Source organism: Peromyscus californicus, unplaced genomic scaffold (assembly GCF_007827085.1).
Source record: "Peromyscus californicus insignis strain IS unplaced genomic scaffold, ASM782708v3 Scaffold_9__1_contigs__length_137607984, whole genome shotgun sequence".
Lineage (NCBI taxonomy): Eukaryota > Metazoa > Chordata > Mammalia > Rodentia > Cricetidae > Peromyscus > Peromyscus californicus.
Genome location: NW_026294617.1, coordinates 122,638,862 through 122,653,011, shown reverse-complemented (window position 1 = coordinate 122,653,011; position 14,150 = coordinate 122,638,862). Strand labels below are relative to the sequence as shown.

Below are 14,150 nucleotides of genomic sequence, written 5' to 3'. Positions count from 1 at the left end.
TGTTGCTATCTTTAATTTAAATCATTAGTTTTTACCCACAAATTTCAGAGTATTATGATGGCATGAAAGGTATCCTCGATGAGAAGTTAGAAAGCTTCGTTCTATCATCAATCCTGCCTGTTACCACTTATGTGTAATCGACCTAAGGTCTAGCTGCTCTGGTCTTTACAGCTAGAAGATACGGCATGAAAACTGTCTAGCCTTTTCACTAGGTAAAGCAGTGGTTCTCAGCCTGTGGGCCACGGCCCCTCTGGGGTTGAGTGGCCCTTTCACGGGGGTTGTTTAAGACCATCATAAAACAGATGTTTACATTGCAATTTATAACAGTAACGAAATTACAGTTATGAAGTAGCAATGAAAATAATCTTATGGGTGGGGGTCACCACAACATGAAGAACTATACTAAAGGGTCACAGCATTAGGAAGGTTGAGAATCACTGATGCAAAGGATGTAGAACATTCCTAAAATATATGACTTTGTATTTAGGTGTTAAATGCTCATATATATTAACAGTAAAGCCCTTGAAGTTAAGAACAAGTCCTGGGCCAGATATGGTGGGGCGGCTGCCTGTGATCCCAGCACTTGGGAGCAGAGGTAGGGAACAATGTTATTTTTAGAAACACAGGGAGTTTGAGGTCAGCTTGATTTACATGAGACCCTGTCTCAAAGGAACAAACACAAACACAAAACCACATTCTGCTCCAACATTTCAGCCCTTTCACCCTGTCTGACACAATGTCAGGGTACAGCAGACCCTGGATAAAATTAATGGGACGATAAATCAGCAAGTGAAGCTGATGGAACATATTTACTTCCTTCTTCAAATATTTCTTTGTTCATTAAAATTCAACAGTTTTCTGCTATCTTCTCTGGTCATACAACAATATATATATATATATATATATATATTTATATATGTAATTTTAAGAGAGAAAAATAGTATTTATTTGTGTGTGTGTGTGTGTGTGTGTGTGTGTGTGTGTGTGTGTGTGTGTGCACTTAAGGAGGCCAGAGGTGATGTTGGGTTTCCCACCCATAACTGTTTGCCTTACATCTTGAGGCAGGGTCCCTAACTAAACCTGGAACTTGGGGCAAGCCCCTAAGATTTGCCTTTCTTGCCTCCCAGCACTGAACTTACAGACCCCAGCACTGTCCACCATATTAGTTTTTAAAATATGTTTGCTAGGTCCAAACTCAGGTCCTCATGCATGTGCAGCTGCACTTTCCCTGCTCTGCCATCCTCCAAGACCCTAGAAACTTTTATTGGTAAATATTAGAAATAAATAAAAATATTTTTATTTCATTGAAAAATAATTACCTTTTCTCCAGGAGCAGCTTGGCCTGGTGACAACCCGGGATCTCCTTTGGGGCCCTAGATATGATAGTCAAGAGAGACTTTGTGAAGCATGAGTTATATGTGTACACTACTGGGTTCAGTAACATGTCCACAGATGTTATACATAGCATATGATATTAAATAGCATTACTTTGCATTCATGAGTGCACAAAGCTGTGTTTTTCACCACAAGACCAAGACTGAGCCCATCAGCATTCCATCATGAATGGAGCAGGGGCCCTCCAGGAGGAGCTAGAGGCAGTTAATGGCTTCCTTCATTTCTTCGATGATGTAGCCATTGGTAAGCTCCTCAGGCTCCAGTAGACAGCCTCCCAGTCATGCGTACAAGGAACTCTACTTAACCTCAGTTGATTACAAACAAAGAGAAGATGGGAAGTCAGAGGGTGACAGTCAGTGGGGAGAGGAAGAGGGTGACAGGGCGGGCATGAAAATGACTGGAACCTATCGAATGCACGGGAAAAACTGTTAACAAATAAAAGAATAGAAAAAAACCTTTGAGCTAGACATGGGTTGTTTTCTTTTAGTCTTGTTTGTAAAAGCTGTACTCTCTAATAACATCCTAACTACAGCTGAAGTTTAAAAGAATAAACATTAAGTAATATTATTATTAAAACTATTTTCTTTCCACATAGCAAAGTTTACACCACCTTTGCTACTTTTGAGACAATGAATTTTTGATATTAGCTAAATATATTATTTCACTATTAATACTTATTTCTCATTAATAATAATAATATTATAGCATTAGAGTGATGATAGTTCAATAAAAGTAAATTGTTTATCACAAACCTTAACATTTTACCTTGTGACTTTACCTGAGTATTTTTTCAAAATCTTGAAAGTGCATGCTAATATTACTTTTATGAGCATGAAAAAATAAGAAATAAAAAAACACTCTGTTAAAATCTTTTATTCTATTGTTAAAACATACTTTTCACAGTCAGCAATTTCTTTTATATTTCAAGAGAAATATGACATCAGTCTTCATTCGGTGTTTCTGGACACAGTACTAAAATAATGCCTCTTGTGATGCCACTGTGGATTGTGAAGCCACTGTGGATTGTGATGCCACTGTGGACTGTGAAGCCACTGTGGATTGTGAAGTCACTGTGGATTGTGAAGTCACTGTGGACTGTGATGCCACTGTGGATTGTGAAGCCACTGTGGATTGTGAAGCCACTGTGGATTGTGAAGTCACTGTGGATTGTGAAGTCACTGTGGATTGTGAAGTCACTGTGGACTGTGAAGCCACTGTGGATTGTGAAGTCACTGTGGACTGTGAAGCCACTGTGGATTGTGAAGTCACTGTGGACTGTGAAGCCACTGTGGATTGTTCCCAGTGAAACTCACATTGAGCCTTGATTATCCAGTATGGTATGTTCATAGGTACGAGGTGTTTGGGTCCTGGGGACAGAGACTTTGTGAATAGATTAATGAACGTCAGTCATCTCTCTGCAGTGACTTGTCTTCTCAGAGGGTCTTGATTGGCTCTCATAAGGGAGGGTTGCTGTAAGTCAAGTTCCCTTTTATGCTCCACACTCACACTGAAGCCAGCTAGAAGGTGCTCACCACAGCAAGATGATTAGCATGATTGATTTAAATTTTACACACTAGAACCATAGGCAAAAATGAACTTTTTTTTTCATAAATTTTCCTATCTGTGGTATTCTGTTGTCAATAGAAAGTAGATGGTTCCAAATGCTTAACATAAATGTGTCTTTTTCTCAAAGTATTTGTCAGACCTCATAAAATACAGAAGCCACATGGAGAGTCTTTAAAACTTCAACTCTGAATTTCATTACCATTCTCAGTTAAGAACACATAATTCTCCACTCTCAGAGAATGGTAAATACTATTTTCACTCTGTGTGAAAAAGATAGGTAACTGCATCTTCTTTCATGGATTTATGGATGCTTTAAACAGCTCTCAAGCTGACCAAGTAAGGAGAGATGACAAGTGGAGAAGCCCCACCTGATGCTCAGTCTTTTCTTCTGAGTAATTACACATTTAGAAGCAAATTAGAAATACAACTAAGAATCCTGTGCCCTTCAATCAAAGAAATTTTTTGAGAGAAAAGCCTGTTTTCTAGGTTGTCTCTTCAGAGCCATCACCGTTTCTACCAATGACGCTGGAGTGGTACATGGTTGGTTACAAGATTATTGCCCTAAGAAACTTCTTGCATGATATTGCAATATTTAAGGACCCAAACCATTAAATAACAATATTAATGTTAAAAAATTATAATCTGGGCATAGAGGAAAGCCAGGTCCCCCTGGCACTTGGAAGACTCAGGTAAGAAGTTTTTTGAGTCCAGGAATTCAACACTAGCCATGTTGATACAGTGGGACCCTCATCTCAACAAAACAAAACAAAACCCAAAACACCTTTAGACTAAGTGACACTGTGTATACAAAGGGGCAATCAAATCTAGGTAGGATGTTTGTTTGCTTTCTGTTGCTGTGATAAAATTCTGAACAAAAACAGCTAAGGGAAGAAAGAGCTTGTTTGGTTTACCATTCCCAATCCCAATCTATCACTGATGGAAGCCAAGGCAGGCATTCAAGCAGGGCAGGTGCCTGGAGGCAGGAACTAAAGCAGAGGCCATAGAAGGATGCCGCTCTCTGGCTTGCTCCTCATGGCTCACTTGGCTTGCTCTTTTATGCTACTCAGGACCCCCTGCCCAGACAATCTTGTTAAAGAATCATGACCTAGGATTGTCAGAGACTTTCTGCATCCCAAGTCTAGCCTGAAAAGCAGAGAAGGTTCTTTTAAGATGTCAGGAAAATGGAATGATGCTCATTAGGAATTTCTCACCTTTGGACCTGGCAATCCAGGTAACCCAGGATTTCCATGTGGTCCCGGAATGCCCTGCAAATAGTGAAAATATCTGATTATTCTACGAACAGATAAAAATAATAGGGTTTCTTTTGACATTCATATAACTATTACATAATATATACATTAAAATAAATGCTAAAAATACAATAACTGTATTTTCAAAGTTATTCCTTTTTTTGCTATTCTAATCTTGGAAAGAATAGTTATGTTATTCAGACAGCAGAATGGTGGAGCCCATCTTTCATATCAAATGCTTTCTCAAGGTGTGGATTAGCCACCACCTCTGTGCAGCACATAGAGCTTACTTCTCCATCTATGCTGTGGAGTCAGAAGCCCAACAATATGTGATCATTTGGTTTCTGTTCCCCTCAACCTCTGCATCCATTTATACAGTCAAGATTTGCACATGGGACAATGACTTCCTTAAATTCTGACTTTGTTAACTTTGCCACATCTATCCAAGTACTTCCTCAATCTCAGTTGCTCCACCTTCCTTTTAAAACCTTAGACTCGTCATCATGAAGTTAACATCTCTCTCCTGGCAGCTTCTGTTGAAACTACTGCATGTGAAATTCATAGTATGTTGCCTCCAGGCATCACATGCTGTTCTAGTCTGTTATGTAAATATTGTGTTATTGTTTCAAATGCATCCTGACTTGTGCCATTTAGTTTCAGGATTAAAATGTCTTTGAAAAGAGACTCTTTATCTTACTAGTCTAGTATTCCATATAGTATTCCATCAGCCACTTGAATGTTTGTGAATTTGATTTCACTTTGCTGATAAATTATTATCCTCTGAATTTAAAAATTAATTCTCTCCCCTGAGAACCTAGTTTGTGCCTTGAACTATGATCATACTTGACAATTCTCATTACTAACTCATACAACAACCCTGCAAGAAAGCTAATTTATTTTTACTCTCAAATGGGAAAACTTAAGCTCACACAACCAGTGAGCACAGAAACTGAGATACATTCTCCTGAAAGTCTTCAAGTCTGCAGGTGACTGACGGGTTTTGTATTTCCGCCTCTGTGTTCTCTAGGCATACACTGTAATATATAACAGATTCAGCAATTACTTGTCTCTTCAGGAAAAATTGTTCTGGGGAACTCAACAACATTGACACTGAAAATACATCAGTAAGAATAAAACTAGGGAGAAACTATTACAGTCCATGACATTGGAAACCTTAAGACCGAAAAAGAAGCAGGAAGATCTATGGAGATTAATGAATGAATTGTTGCTGTGGACTTCAGGGTAATGAGTTTAACCCTATTTCACAAAACTCAGCAGGAGCTGACATCTAGCTTTAGGAAAAACATGTATCAATTAAAGTCTGGGATTTTTCCAAGAGGAGTGACTTGTTGATTGTGACCAAATAGGACCAAATTTAAGGAGAGAGAATTTGCAAAGTTGCAACTTTCAAGTTAGAGAATTGATTAAAAGGGATGGAATTAGGAATGCAACCAAGATAACTAGTCCCATGAAGCAGACTATTTTCTCCTTAGGAGACAGCAGGTTGGGAAAAAAAAAGGAGGGAGAGACATTAGAGACAGGAACCTATGTGTCTTGAGTATAGTTTGAGATTCAGAACCTGAAGGTCATCCTGTTGGAAAATAATAGCCTTGGAGTAAAGAGGGAATAGAATCAGTGCAAAGAAGGGCTTGGAAAAGAGAAGCAGGTTCCAAAAGCCTCCTCACAGAAGGTGGGAGGATGACTGACTGACACGCTGGAGGACGGAGAAGAGGCAATGGTTAGAGGGGATGTGGGAGAGCTGATAGACTGGGAATTTATCTCAGCCTTCAAATGAACAGCCATTCGGTGTGGATACAGAGAGTATAAGGTAATATTTTACAGCAGCTTGGCTTTATATTCCTAGTGTGATATAAATAAGGGTGCAAAGAAAGTCGATTACATTAAAGCCATATGCATGTCTTCGTAGCACACATTTTTTTCTAGTTTATTGATGAAAGACTTTCTTCAGCAAAAAATCTACACTTATTTCTCTAGGCTTGAAAGAAACTAATTCTAACAGAGCAAAAAAATCTTTTGTGGGACCTGTGTAATGTGAGAAACTACTGCTGATCCATAAGGCAGCTTTCTCCTTCATGAATTTTGTTTTCTAGTCGATGGCTCCAGTATTCTCCACTACACAATCCAAGAACGTGCTGTTTTAAGGTAGTCTGGTCCCCTTCATTTCCCAAACAAACCTCACCTTAGAACACTGGCCTCACTTTATAACTGAGAATAATGTGAGGGGCCAGCCAAACAGCCCACAGCTGATCCTATTTCCTGGACATTTTCACAAGGAGTTCCTTGGCTGCCTACACTCACACAAGCAAGGCTGCACTGGAGGAGCTAAGTGTGAAGACACATGTTTCCAGAGAATGTACATACTGCCCAGTACTAGAAAAAAAAACACCCTGGAATGTTACACTTCTATCTGACAGTATGACTTGAAGTCCATCTACTCACCCGTGGGCCTCTCTTGCCTGATGGACCTGGGATACCCATGGGACCGGGGGGACCCTTAGGAAGCAAACATTAAGGCATTAGGCAGGATAAATAGTAAGCATGTCTTTCTCACACATACTTATCCCATTTCTATTCCAAAATAACTCCTCCCCCCTCCCCCATTCCCTGTTCCCAGCTGACAGTGGTTTTAAAGCAACATTAACCTCTCACCGACATCAGCATGGAAGAGGTGAAACTCTATCATTTCTCCTCTTTAATCTGGCCAGAAATGGCAGCAGGAAGTCCATGGTTTAGTTACGGCCATGTTATCTGTTTTTACAGAGAGCATAACTAGTAGTTTTGTGGGTGACTTTTACCTAAATTTATTTTTATTATGGAAGGAGAAATTCAACCTAGGGCTGGCACTCAAGTGCAGGGGTATTTTTTTTGTTTTTTCATTTGCTTCGTTTTATACACACTTTAAAAGAGCACTTGAACCTCAGTAAGGGAAAGCACTAAAGATTTTGTGTTCTTGTAAAAGAATTATACCAAGGATCTTCATGATGTGTTGACCTGCTATGCTGAGGTAATTCTTTTAAAGGCATAATAAATCTGTCTTATACCAAATGTGATATACCAGGAACTCACTAATAAAGCTAAACAACTTATAAAGAAAAAAATGGAGGGACTAGAAAGATGCCTCAGGGGTCAAGAGCACTGGCTGCTCTTGCGGAGAACCTGGGTTCAGTTCCCAGTATCCTTATGGTAGCTCACAGCTGTCTATAACCCCACATCCAGGGGATCAATGACCTCTTCTAGCTTAAGCAGGGACCAGGCATTCATGCAGTGCACCTACAGAAATAAAGGTAAAAAATTCATACACAGAAAATAAAAATAAATTAAAAGGATGAAAAGATAACCATTAGTATGGGAAAATATTTACAAACCATTCCTCAGACAAATTGGTAATAGAATATATCAGAGCTTTGAAAACCTCACAGCAAAATAATCTCTGCACATGGACAATTCCTGATTAAGATATACAAGTGTCTAATAAGCATGTGAAAAATGTTCAGTTTCCCTAGCCAAATGTGATTAAAACCACAATGAGATATCATCTCCCCTCAGTTATTTTTCCAAAAAGCAAAAAAATAACAAATACAGCAAAGATGAAGAAAATCTGGTTGGTGGGAATGTAAATTAGTACACCAATTACAGGATGCAGTATGGACAGTCCGCAAAACCTGAAAATAGAACTACCTCACCATCCAGCTATCCTGCATATACATACCCAAAGAAATGCAGTTGGCATGGGAGGAGAAACCTGCTCCTCCGTGTTTATCATGGCTCTACCAGCAACCACCAAGTGAGGGAATCAACCTGGGTGCTCACTAAATGACTAGGTAACAAGGATAGCATAACATGGATGGAATCGGAAGACATAGAAAAGTAGTGTATATTCTCACTTAAGCATAGGAGCTAAAACTATGAATATATCAGTCTCAAAGAAGAGACTAGAGTGATTTCTAGAGGATAGGAGAAGGAGGGTATGTGGATGGAGGCCATACACAAAAGTCCTGTTACAGGGGAACGGTGCCTTGGGTCTTCCAGCACAGGGGTGGCTAGTTTACAGTAACATAGATTTCATGAAGAACTAGAAGACAGAATTTGAAGGCTCCATACACAAAAAATGATAAGAAGATAAAAGTACTTAATATCTTGATTGTATGTGTTATTGGATTATCACATGGTACATAAATATGTACATTTACTATGCGTCTACAAAATTATAAATTAAGCAACACGGTATAGAAGAACTGTGTAGGGATGCAGACAGAAAAATGCTATCACCCGAAAATGAGAAACTAGCTGGGCCACAGGGCTTACACAGAAACATCAGAAAGCAAAACAGCCGCTCCAAGACCACAGAAATGTCACCACTCATTCTACCATTAGCACTCTGTCACCCATCCTCAGTCTCCCACAAAGTTTTGGAGTTGGCCTGTCCAAGCTCAGCTGTGGCCTTCCCATCAGAAGAGAGGAAGGATTCCCACCCCCCACCTCCACTCAGTTCTCACTCTACTTCTCTGCAGCAATTAGCGATGCTGATCAATCCCCCCACACACACACATACACACACTCAAATAATCTATTCTCCTCACTGGCTTTTGTAATCAGCACAATATTTCTCTCTTCAGTCATTTCAACTACTCTGATTTCTTCTTCTACAACCAACAAGCAAAGTTCCCTCTGCTTTGGTTCCTGACCCTCTGGCACAGGTCTTTCTGTGAAAATATTACACAATCTTATCATTTCAACTGCAGTATTAACAAGGAAGACTCTCAAATTTATACCGCAGCCTTGACTTCACTTCTTCAACTCTTTCGACTGAATGATATATCGCCTTTCTTCTTATCAACCATCGTCTGCTGCTGCTGTAAATGGACGGATTCTCATCACTATTTTCAGTGTTACTATCACTAATCTCTCTGTCTGTAGTCTTAGGACATGACAGCAATCCTGATCCTCTATTTTTACTTGGACTCTAGATCCAATTAATGCCCAAGCTCTATTATATATCTTCCTTCAAACCATCTCTCAAATCCTACCTTCCCATTTTTACTTCTGACCTGAAGAAGGTCCAAATCATACAACACCAAGATGGAACTGGGAACTTAACATCTATTTGGGGTACTATGGCCTGACTGACTTTTGTAAGTTAGTATTCTTGCTTAGAAACTTACAAAATTCCTGAGAACAATATAAAGTTCTAACAATCAGTTTGACAGTTAAGACTCTCCATGATGTGACATGACCTTGCTTGGGTTTATGTCCATCATTATGCAGCCTAACATAGAAGAGTTTGGCCTTAGAGACAGAAAATCTGTATTCAAATTCTGGGTGTATCATTTACAAGCCATGTTATTATTGGCAAGACAATAAACTTCAGTCTTCAGTTTCTTTCACTAAAACATGAGGACAATTGTGCTAACTTTACAAAGCTCTGTCAAGAGAATGCACATGAAGGGCTAGTTAGAGCATCATCCACATCAATGACGACAGTTACCACTCTGCCTTCCCTGTGTTAAGAAGGGAAATCTGCTTTTCTCATCTATCAAAATATTTACTCCTTAAGACCCAGTCCTACACAACTTTGTCATAAGAACCTAATGCAGTGATCTATACAGGACCTTTCCTAGAGATCAGCTCCAAAATATGATTTTTCACCCCACATATGAGACTATGTCTTTCAGCTGCATATAATTTGTTTTATTATTTTAAGTGTGTGTGTGTGTGTGTGTGTGTGTGTGTGTGTGTGTGTGTACTCACACTTTTAAGTGCAGTGCCTTCAGTGGCCAGAGGCTTCAGATTCCCTTGGAGTTGGAGTTACAGGTGGTTGTGAACTGCCCAAGGTGGGTGCTAGTAACTGAATTAAGGAAAGAAGTGGTACTATCTCCTAACACCGAGCCATCTCTCTAGCACCCAATAGTGTGTATCTTGTTTCACCACAAGATACAGTTACACAATACTTATTTTTTCTTGTTAAAATGTAAGCTCCTTTAGAACAAAGAAGCTGTGCTTTTGCCTCAAGCTCTGCAGAGACTAAGAAAATGTCTGTTGAACATTTTATTGCAATACAAATCCAGATGGAATAAGGACTTGGGGCTTTACAGAACAGTTTAGGAGATTAATTCTCACTCACCCCACTACACTGACTTTCTGAGGAAAGTAGGTGGCCACCTATAATTCTTTACAAGTACCAGAAAGGGTTAATTCTATATATCAGTGCATCTATTGGATTTATTGTAACTCCCAACAGTGTGCTTTAGGAAGAGTTGTTGAGATTATAACTGCCTCAAGTAATAACCACAAGGAAACACCAGCCAAGGACATGGCATCATCTTATCTCAGTCTCTGGTTTCTAGATGATTCAAGTTGTATTTTTATGAAATGAAGAAGTGTCTTGATGGTGTTAGAGAGATGGCTCAGCAGTTAAGAGTACTTGATGTTCTTACAGAAGACCTTGGTTTGATTCTCAGCACCCATGTGGTGGTACCCAATAGCCTGTAACTCCAGGGGACTGAATGCCCTCTTCTGGCCTCCATGGCCACCAGACATCCATGTGGTACAGAGACACATGCAGGCAAAACATCCACATACATAAGACAATAAAAATGCTAATAAAAGGCAGTGCCTTAGGACATATTAGTAAATTGTCTTGGGGTTCTCCATTAAGTAGGCTGATCTTTTTCTCCCCAAAGTAGATTGACTGTATATTCTTATATTAAGTAAGTAGAGCTTATATTAATCCATTTGTAAGTTGACTACATCATGAAAGAGATAATGAAATACATTATTCACCATGGAAATGAAAATATTTCACTGAGATTGATAATATCACTGTTTGTTTTTTTCCTAGCATTTGTCTACAAAATAACACCTGTCTAAAAAACAAATGATATACTTTACTAATTCATTTGATGTTATTTTGATAAAGGCATACTTAATGAGTATACTTACTATATTTTTCCATAATCTAACTTTTATATATCCTTTTAACATAACGAGACATTGAACCCATGTTTTTGTTTTTTATAAAGAATATAAATCTATACTTTGCAGTTAAAATTATTGGTTGGATTTCAGCTGAATTAGAAAACCATATAGTTTCTCTACCTCTTCACCAAGAATTAGGTAACTTTTCAGCCTACCAATTAAAAAAAGTATAATTTGAGACAGGTTTGCACTCTGGCTGATTTGTTAGAACAAGCATGACGTCGCCCACTGTGGCAGGGTACATTTCTTAGACAGCTCTGGTCTATCCTATGTTGTATGGTCCAGACACTGAAATACAAGGTAAGTTAGTGCATTAAGACATAGTGTAAAAAGAAAAATCCAACTTACAGGAGGTCCAGTGTCCCCTTTAGGACCTCTCAGATACTCCATGTCAAGCATTGCATTGTAATCCTCATAATAATAGTAATCATAAGGCTGGACTTCATAGTTGTTTTCAGGGGTGTAAGTAGCATCAGGGTAAAATTCACCTTCCTTTCTTAGTTCAAGGTGGTTATCCAGAGAGGGCCCATGTGTCACTCTATACAGGGTGGTGTTTACAATCTGTTCCATTTCCGTGAGTTCACTGGTGTGTAGGTTTGTTGGGATAGCCTTCTTGACATGATTCATGGCCTCTTGATTTGTGTGTACAATGCTAGTTGATTTTTGCTTAGGCAGGGCCAGGCCAGCTGCTTCCTCATCATGTTGAGTGATGTTGTCTGGTCCAGCTAAGAGAGGGCTAAATTTCTCCTCTGTATTTATTCTTGCCTCACTGTGGTGATGATGAGACACTGACAGGTTTAAGTTTTTCTCTTCCTTGACGATGACATTTTTAGCTTGAATTCCATAGTTTGGGATAGTCACAGCCGATACGTTTTCTGAAAGGAAAGACATTAACTGGGACCTTGATATCTGGTGTTCTTGGCTTTTATGTACTGTGAAAGAATCGTTATTTCTGATATTTAGAATGTTTTTGCCATCAGAGAATGTCTTCTGTGGCAATTCCATTTTACCAAATCCTTTGGGCCAGGGAGTGTGTTCTGTGAATGTCTTCTGTGGCAATTCTGCTTCACCAAATCCTTTGGGCAAGGCAGTGTGCTCAGGGTGTCTGGTTGGCATTACTACTGTGTGAGGAAGGCTGGTTTCAGCTTGGGCTGTGTCTGTTCGGGGGCACTGCTCTTTCATGTATCTGCAATAGTCAGAAGATGCCGCTGTGGAAGGAATAATATCCAACTGACACACTGTTCCTTCAAAGTGGACAGAATTATTATTCATACTTCCCAAGGTGAACACACTAAGAGAGTCAAAGGTCTGAGCTGCTGAAGTAGTCTCTCCACTAAAATATCTCTTTCCACATTCAACAAACATGGAGACAACTCGATCTCTGACAGTGATGGCAAATGAGTGCCATCGCTCATCATGGACACTGTAGTTGAAAACGACTGATTGCTTTCCGCCAACATGCACTATTAGTTTCTTAGGTAGTAACTGGACTCCTAATTGCAGCCTGTTGTTATTGCGAATGCTGAAGAGAAATGCATTGTTCACTTTACGTGATTGCAACCCAATCAATATTGTCAGTGGCTGTCTTAAGCTAAGTGGTAAAATGTTTACAAGAGGTGACTCAATATAGGCATTGTTTTTTAAAATGACACCAGATTCTGTTAAACGGACCCTCTGAGGTAATGGTGTGGATGACGACGGCACAGCAGTCACTGATGGTGCATATCTTACATCTTTGCCTCCAAGGCCTAGTCGATGAAGAATATCTATGCCTGGAAATGAAAAGAGAGGAAGGTAGAAAGGATCTTACTTATATATCCATACAAATACTTGAGTACAAAGACAAAACTTTTTTCCAATCAATATAAGCATGCTCTATCAACAAGTGATTTCTAGGTAACAAACGCTAGTAAGAGAGATGTTATGCCCAATAATTTGAATGAAGCAAGTGTGCATGCATCCCACTCACACACACACATCACTATATTTTAGCCCCCCAAATAATTCAAAAGCCAGTTGTTCCTTTGTTCTTTTCCATTTTATTCGAACTCTTGTCCCTTCACTATAAATGCACATTCACAGCTTCTGAAAAGTCACTCATGTCCTGAACTTATAACTTAACATTTAATGACATCTATGTTTGGACAAAACTGAGACCCTGTTGATGAAAGTAGCTTGTAACTCACAATTCTTTTTATAAATTAAATTCACACCATCACTTAAATTCTAATTTTTCAAACTTCTGGGAATTTAATTGAGGCTTTCTGTGACGAATACTTTAATTATATATCACACTTAAAGCACCTTGGTCACCCAGATTCTTGAGTGATGCACGAAAAGGGGATTTAGATTCACTTTGCTGTGAGCATCGTTCTTTTTCTGTCTCCTCCACGTTTCTCTGTCTTTCACATTTCCAGTTCTCTCCAGTGATTTTTACCCAATTTGTAGACTCTTTCTCAATATTTATTATACAATGTGTAGTTTCTAGAATATGGCTTTAATATAATTGTGGATTTAAAAATCTGTTGTTATTGTATTATTGTCAGTAGTGATCTGCTTGCCTTTCTCACTCAATTATAAAGTCCTGAAAGACAGGTTCTGTCCGATTCATTATTATGCTTCTACTATTTCCTTGCAAAGAGTTCTCAAATTTCTGAATGAATGAGCTTGTCCCACCAGAAAGCAATCAGATTTCATATAATCTTTAAAGCCATATAGCTTTTCTTGCCATTCATTAAATAATAAATGAATCTTTCTTAAAACTACAGTCAGCTTAGTCAAAGGTGTGATCCTGTGATCCCATCTGCATCTATGTGTGCTTGTAATAATCTCCCGGTAAAAATAGCAAAGACTTGTAATATGTAAAGGAAAATAAAAAAGTTGAAATGAGCTAAGAATGTTTGGCACCGTTACTTTTCCTTTTGTGGCAAAGCAGTAGATATT

At 38.9% G+C, this 14,150-nt stretch overlaps 1 protein-coding gene across 1 annotated transcript in view; it reads right to left on the bottom strand.

Moving 5' to 3' along the window:
• The window catches only part of Col24a1 (collagen type XXIV alpha 1 chain), a 271,849-nt gene that overhangs the window by 238,592 nt on the left and 19,107 nt on the right, over positions 1 to 14,150 (bottom strand). The window contains 4 exon segments of the mRNA XM_052731052.1: positions 1,320 to 1,373; positions 4,173 to 4,226; positions 6,672 to 6,725; positions 11,556 to 12,979. Coding sequence (XP_052587012.1) covers positions 1,320 to 1,373; positions 4,173 to 4,226; positions 6,672 to 6,725; positions 11,556 to 12,979 — 1,586 coding nt within the window.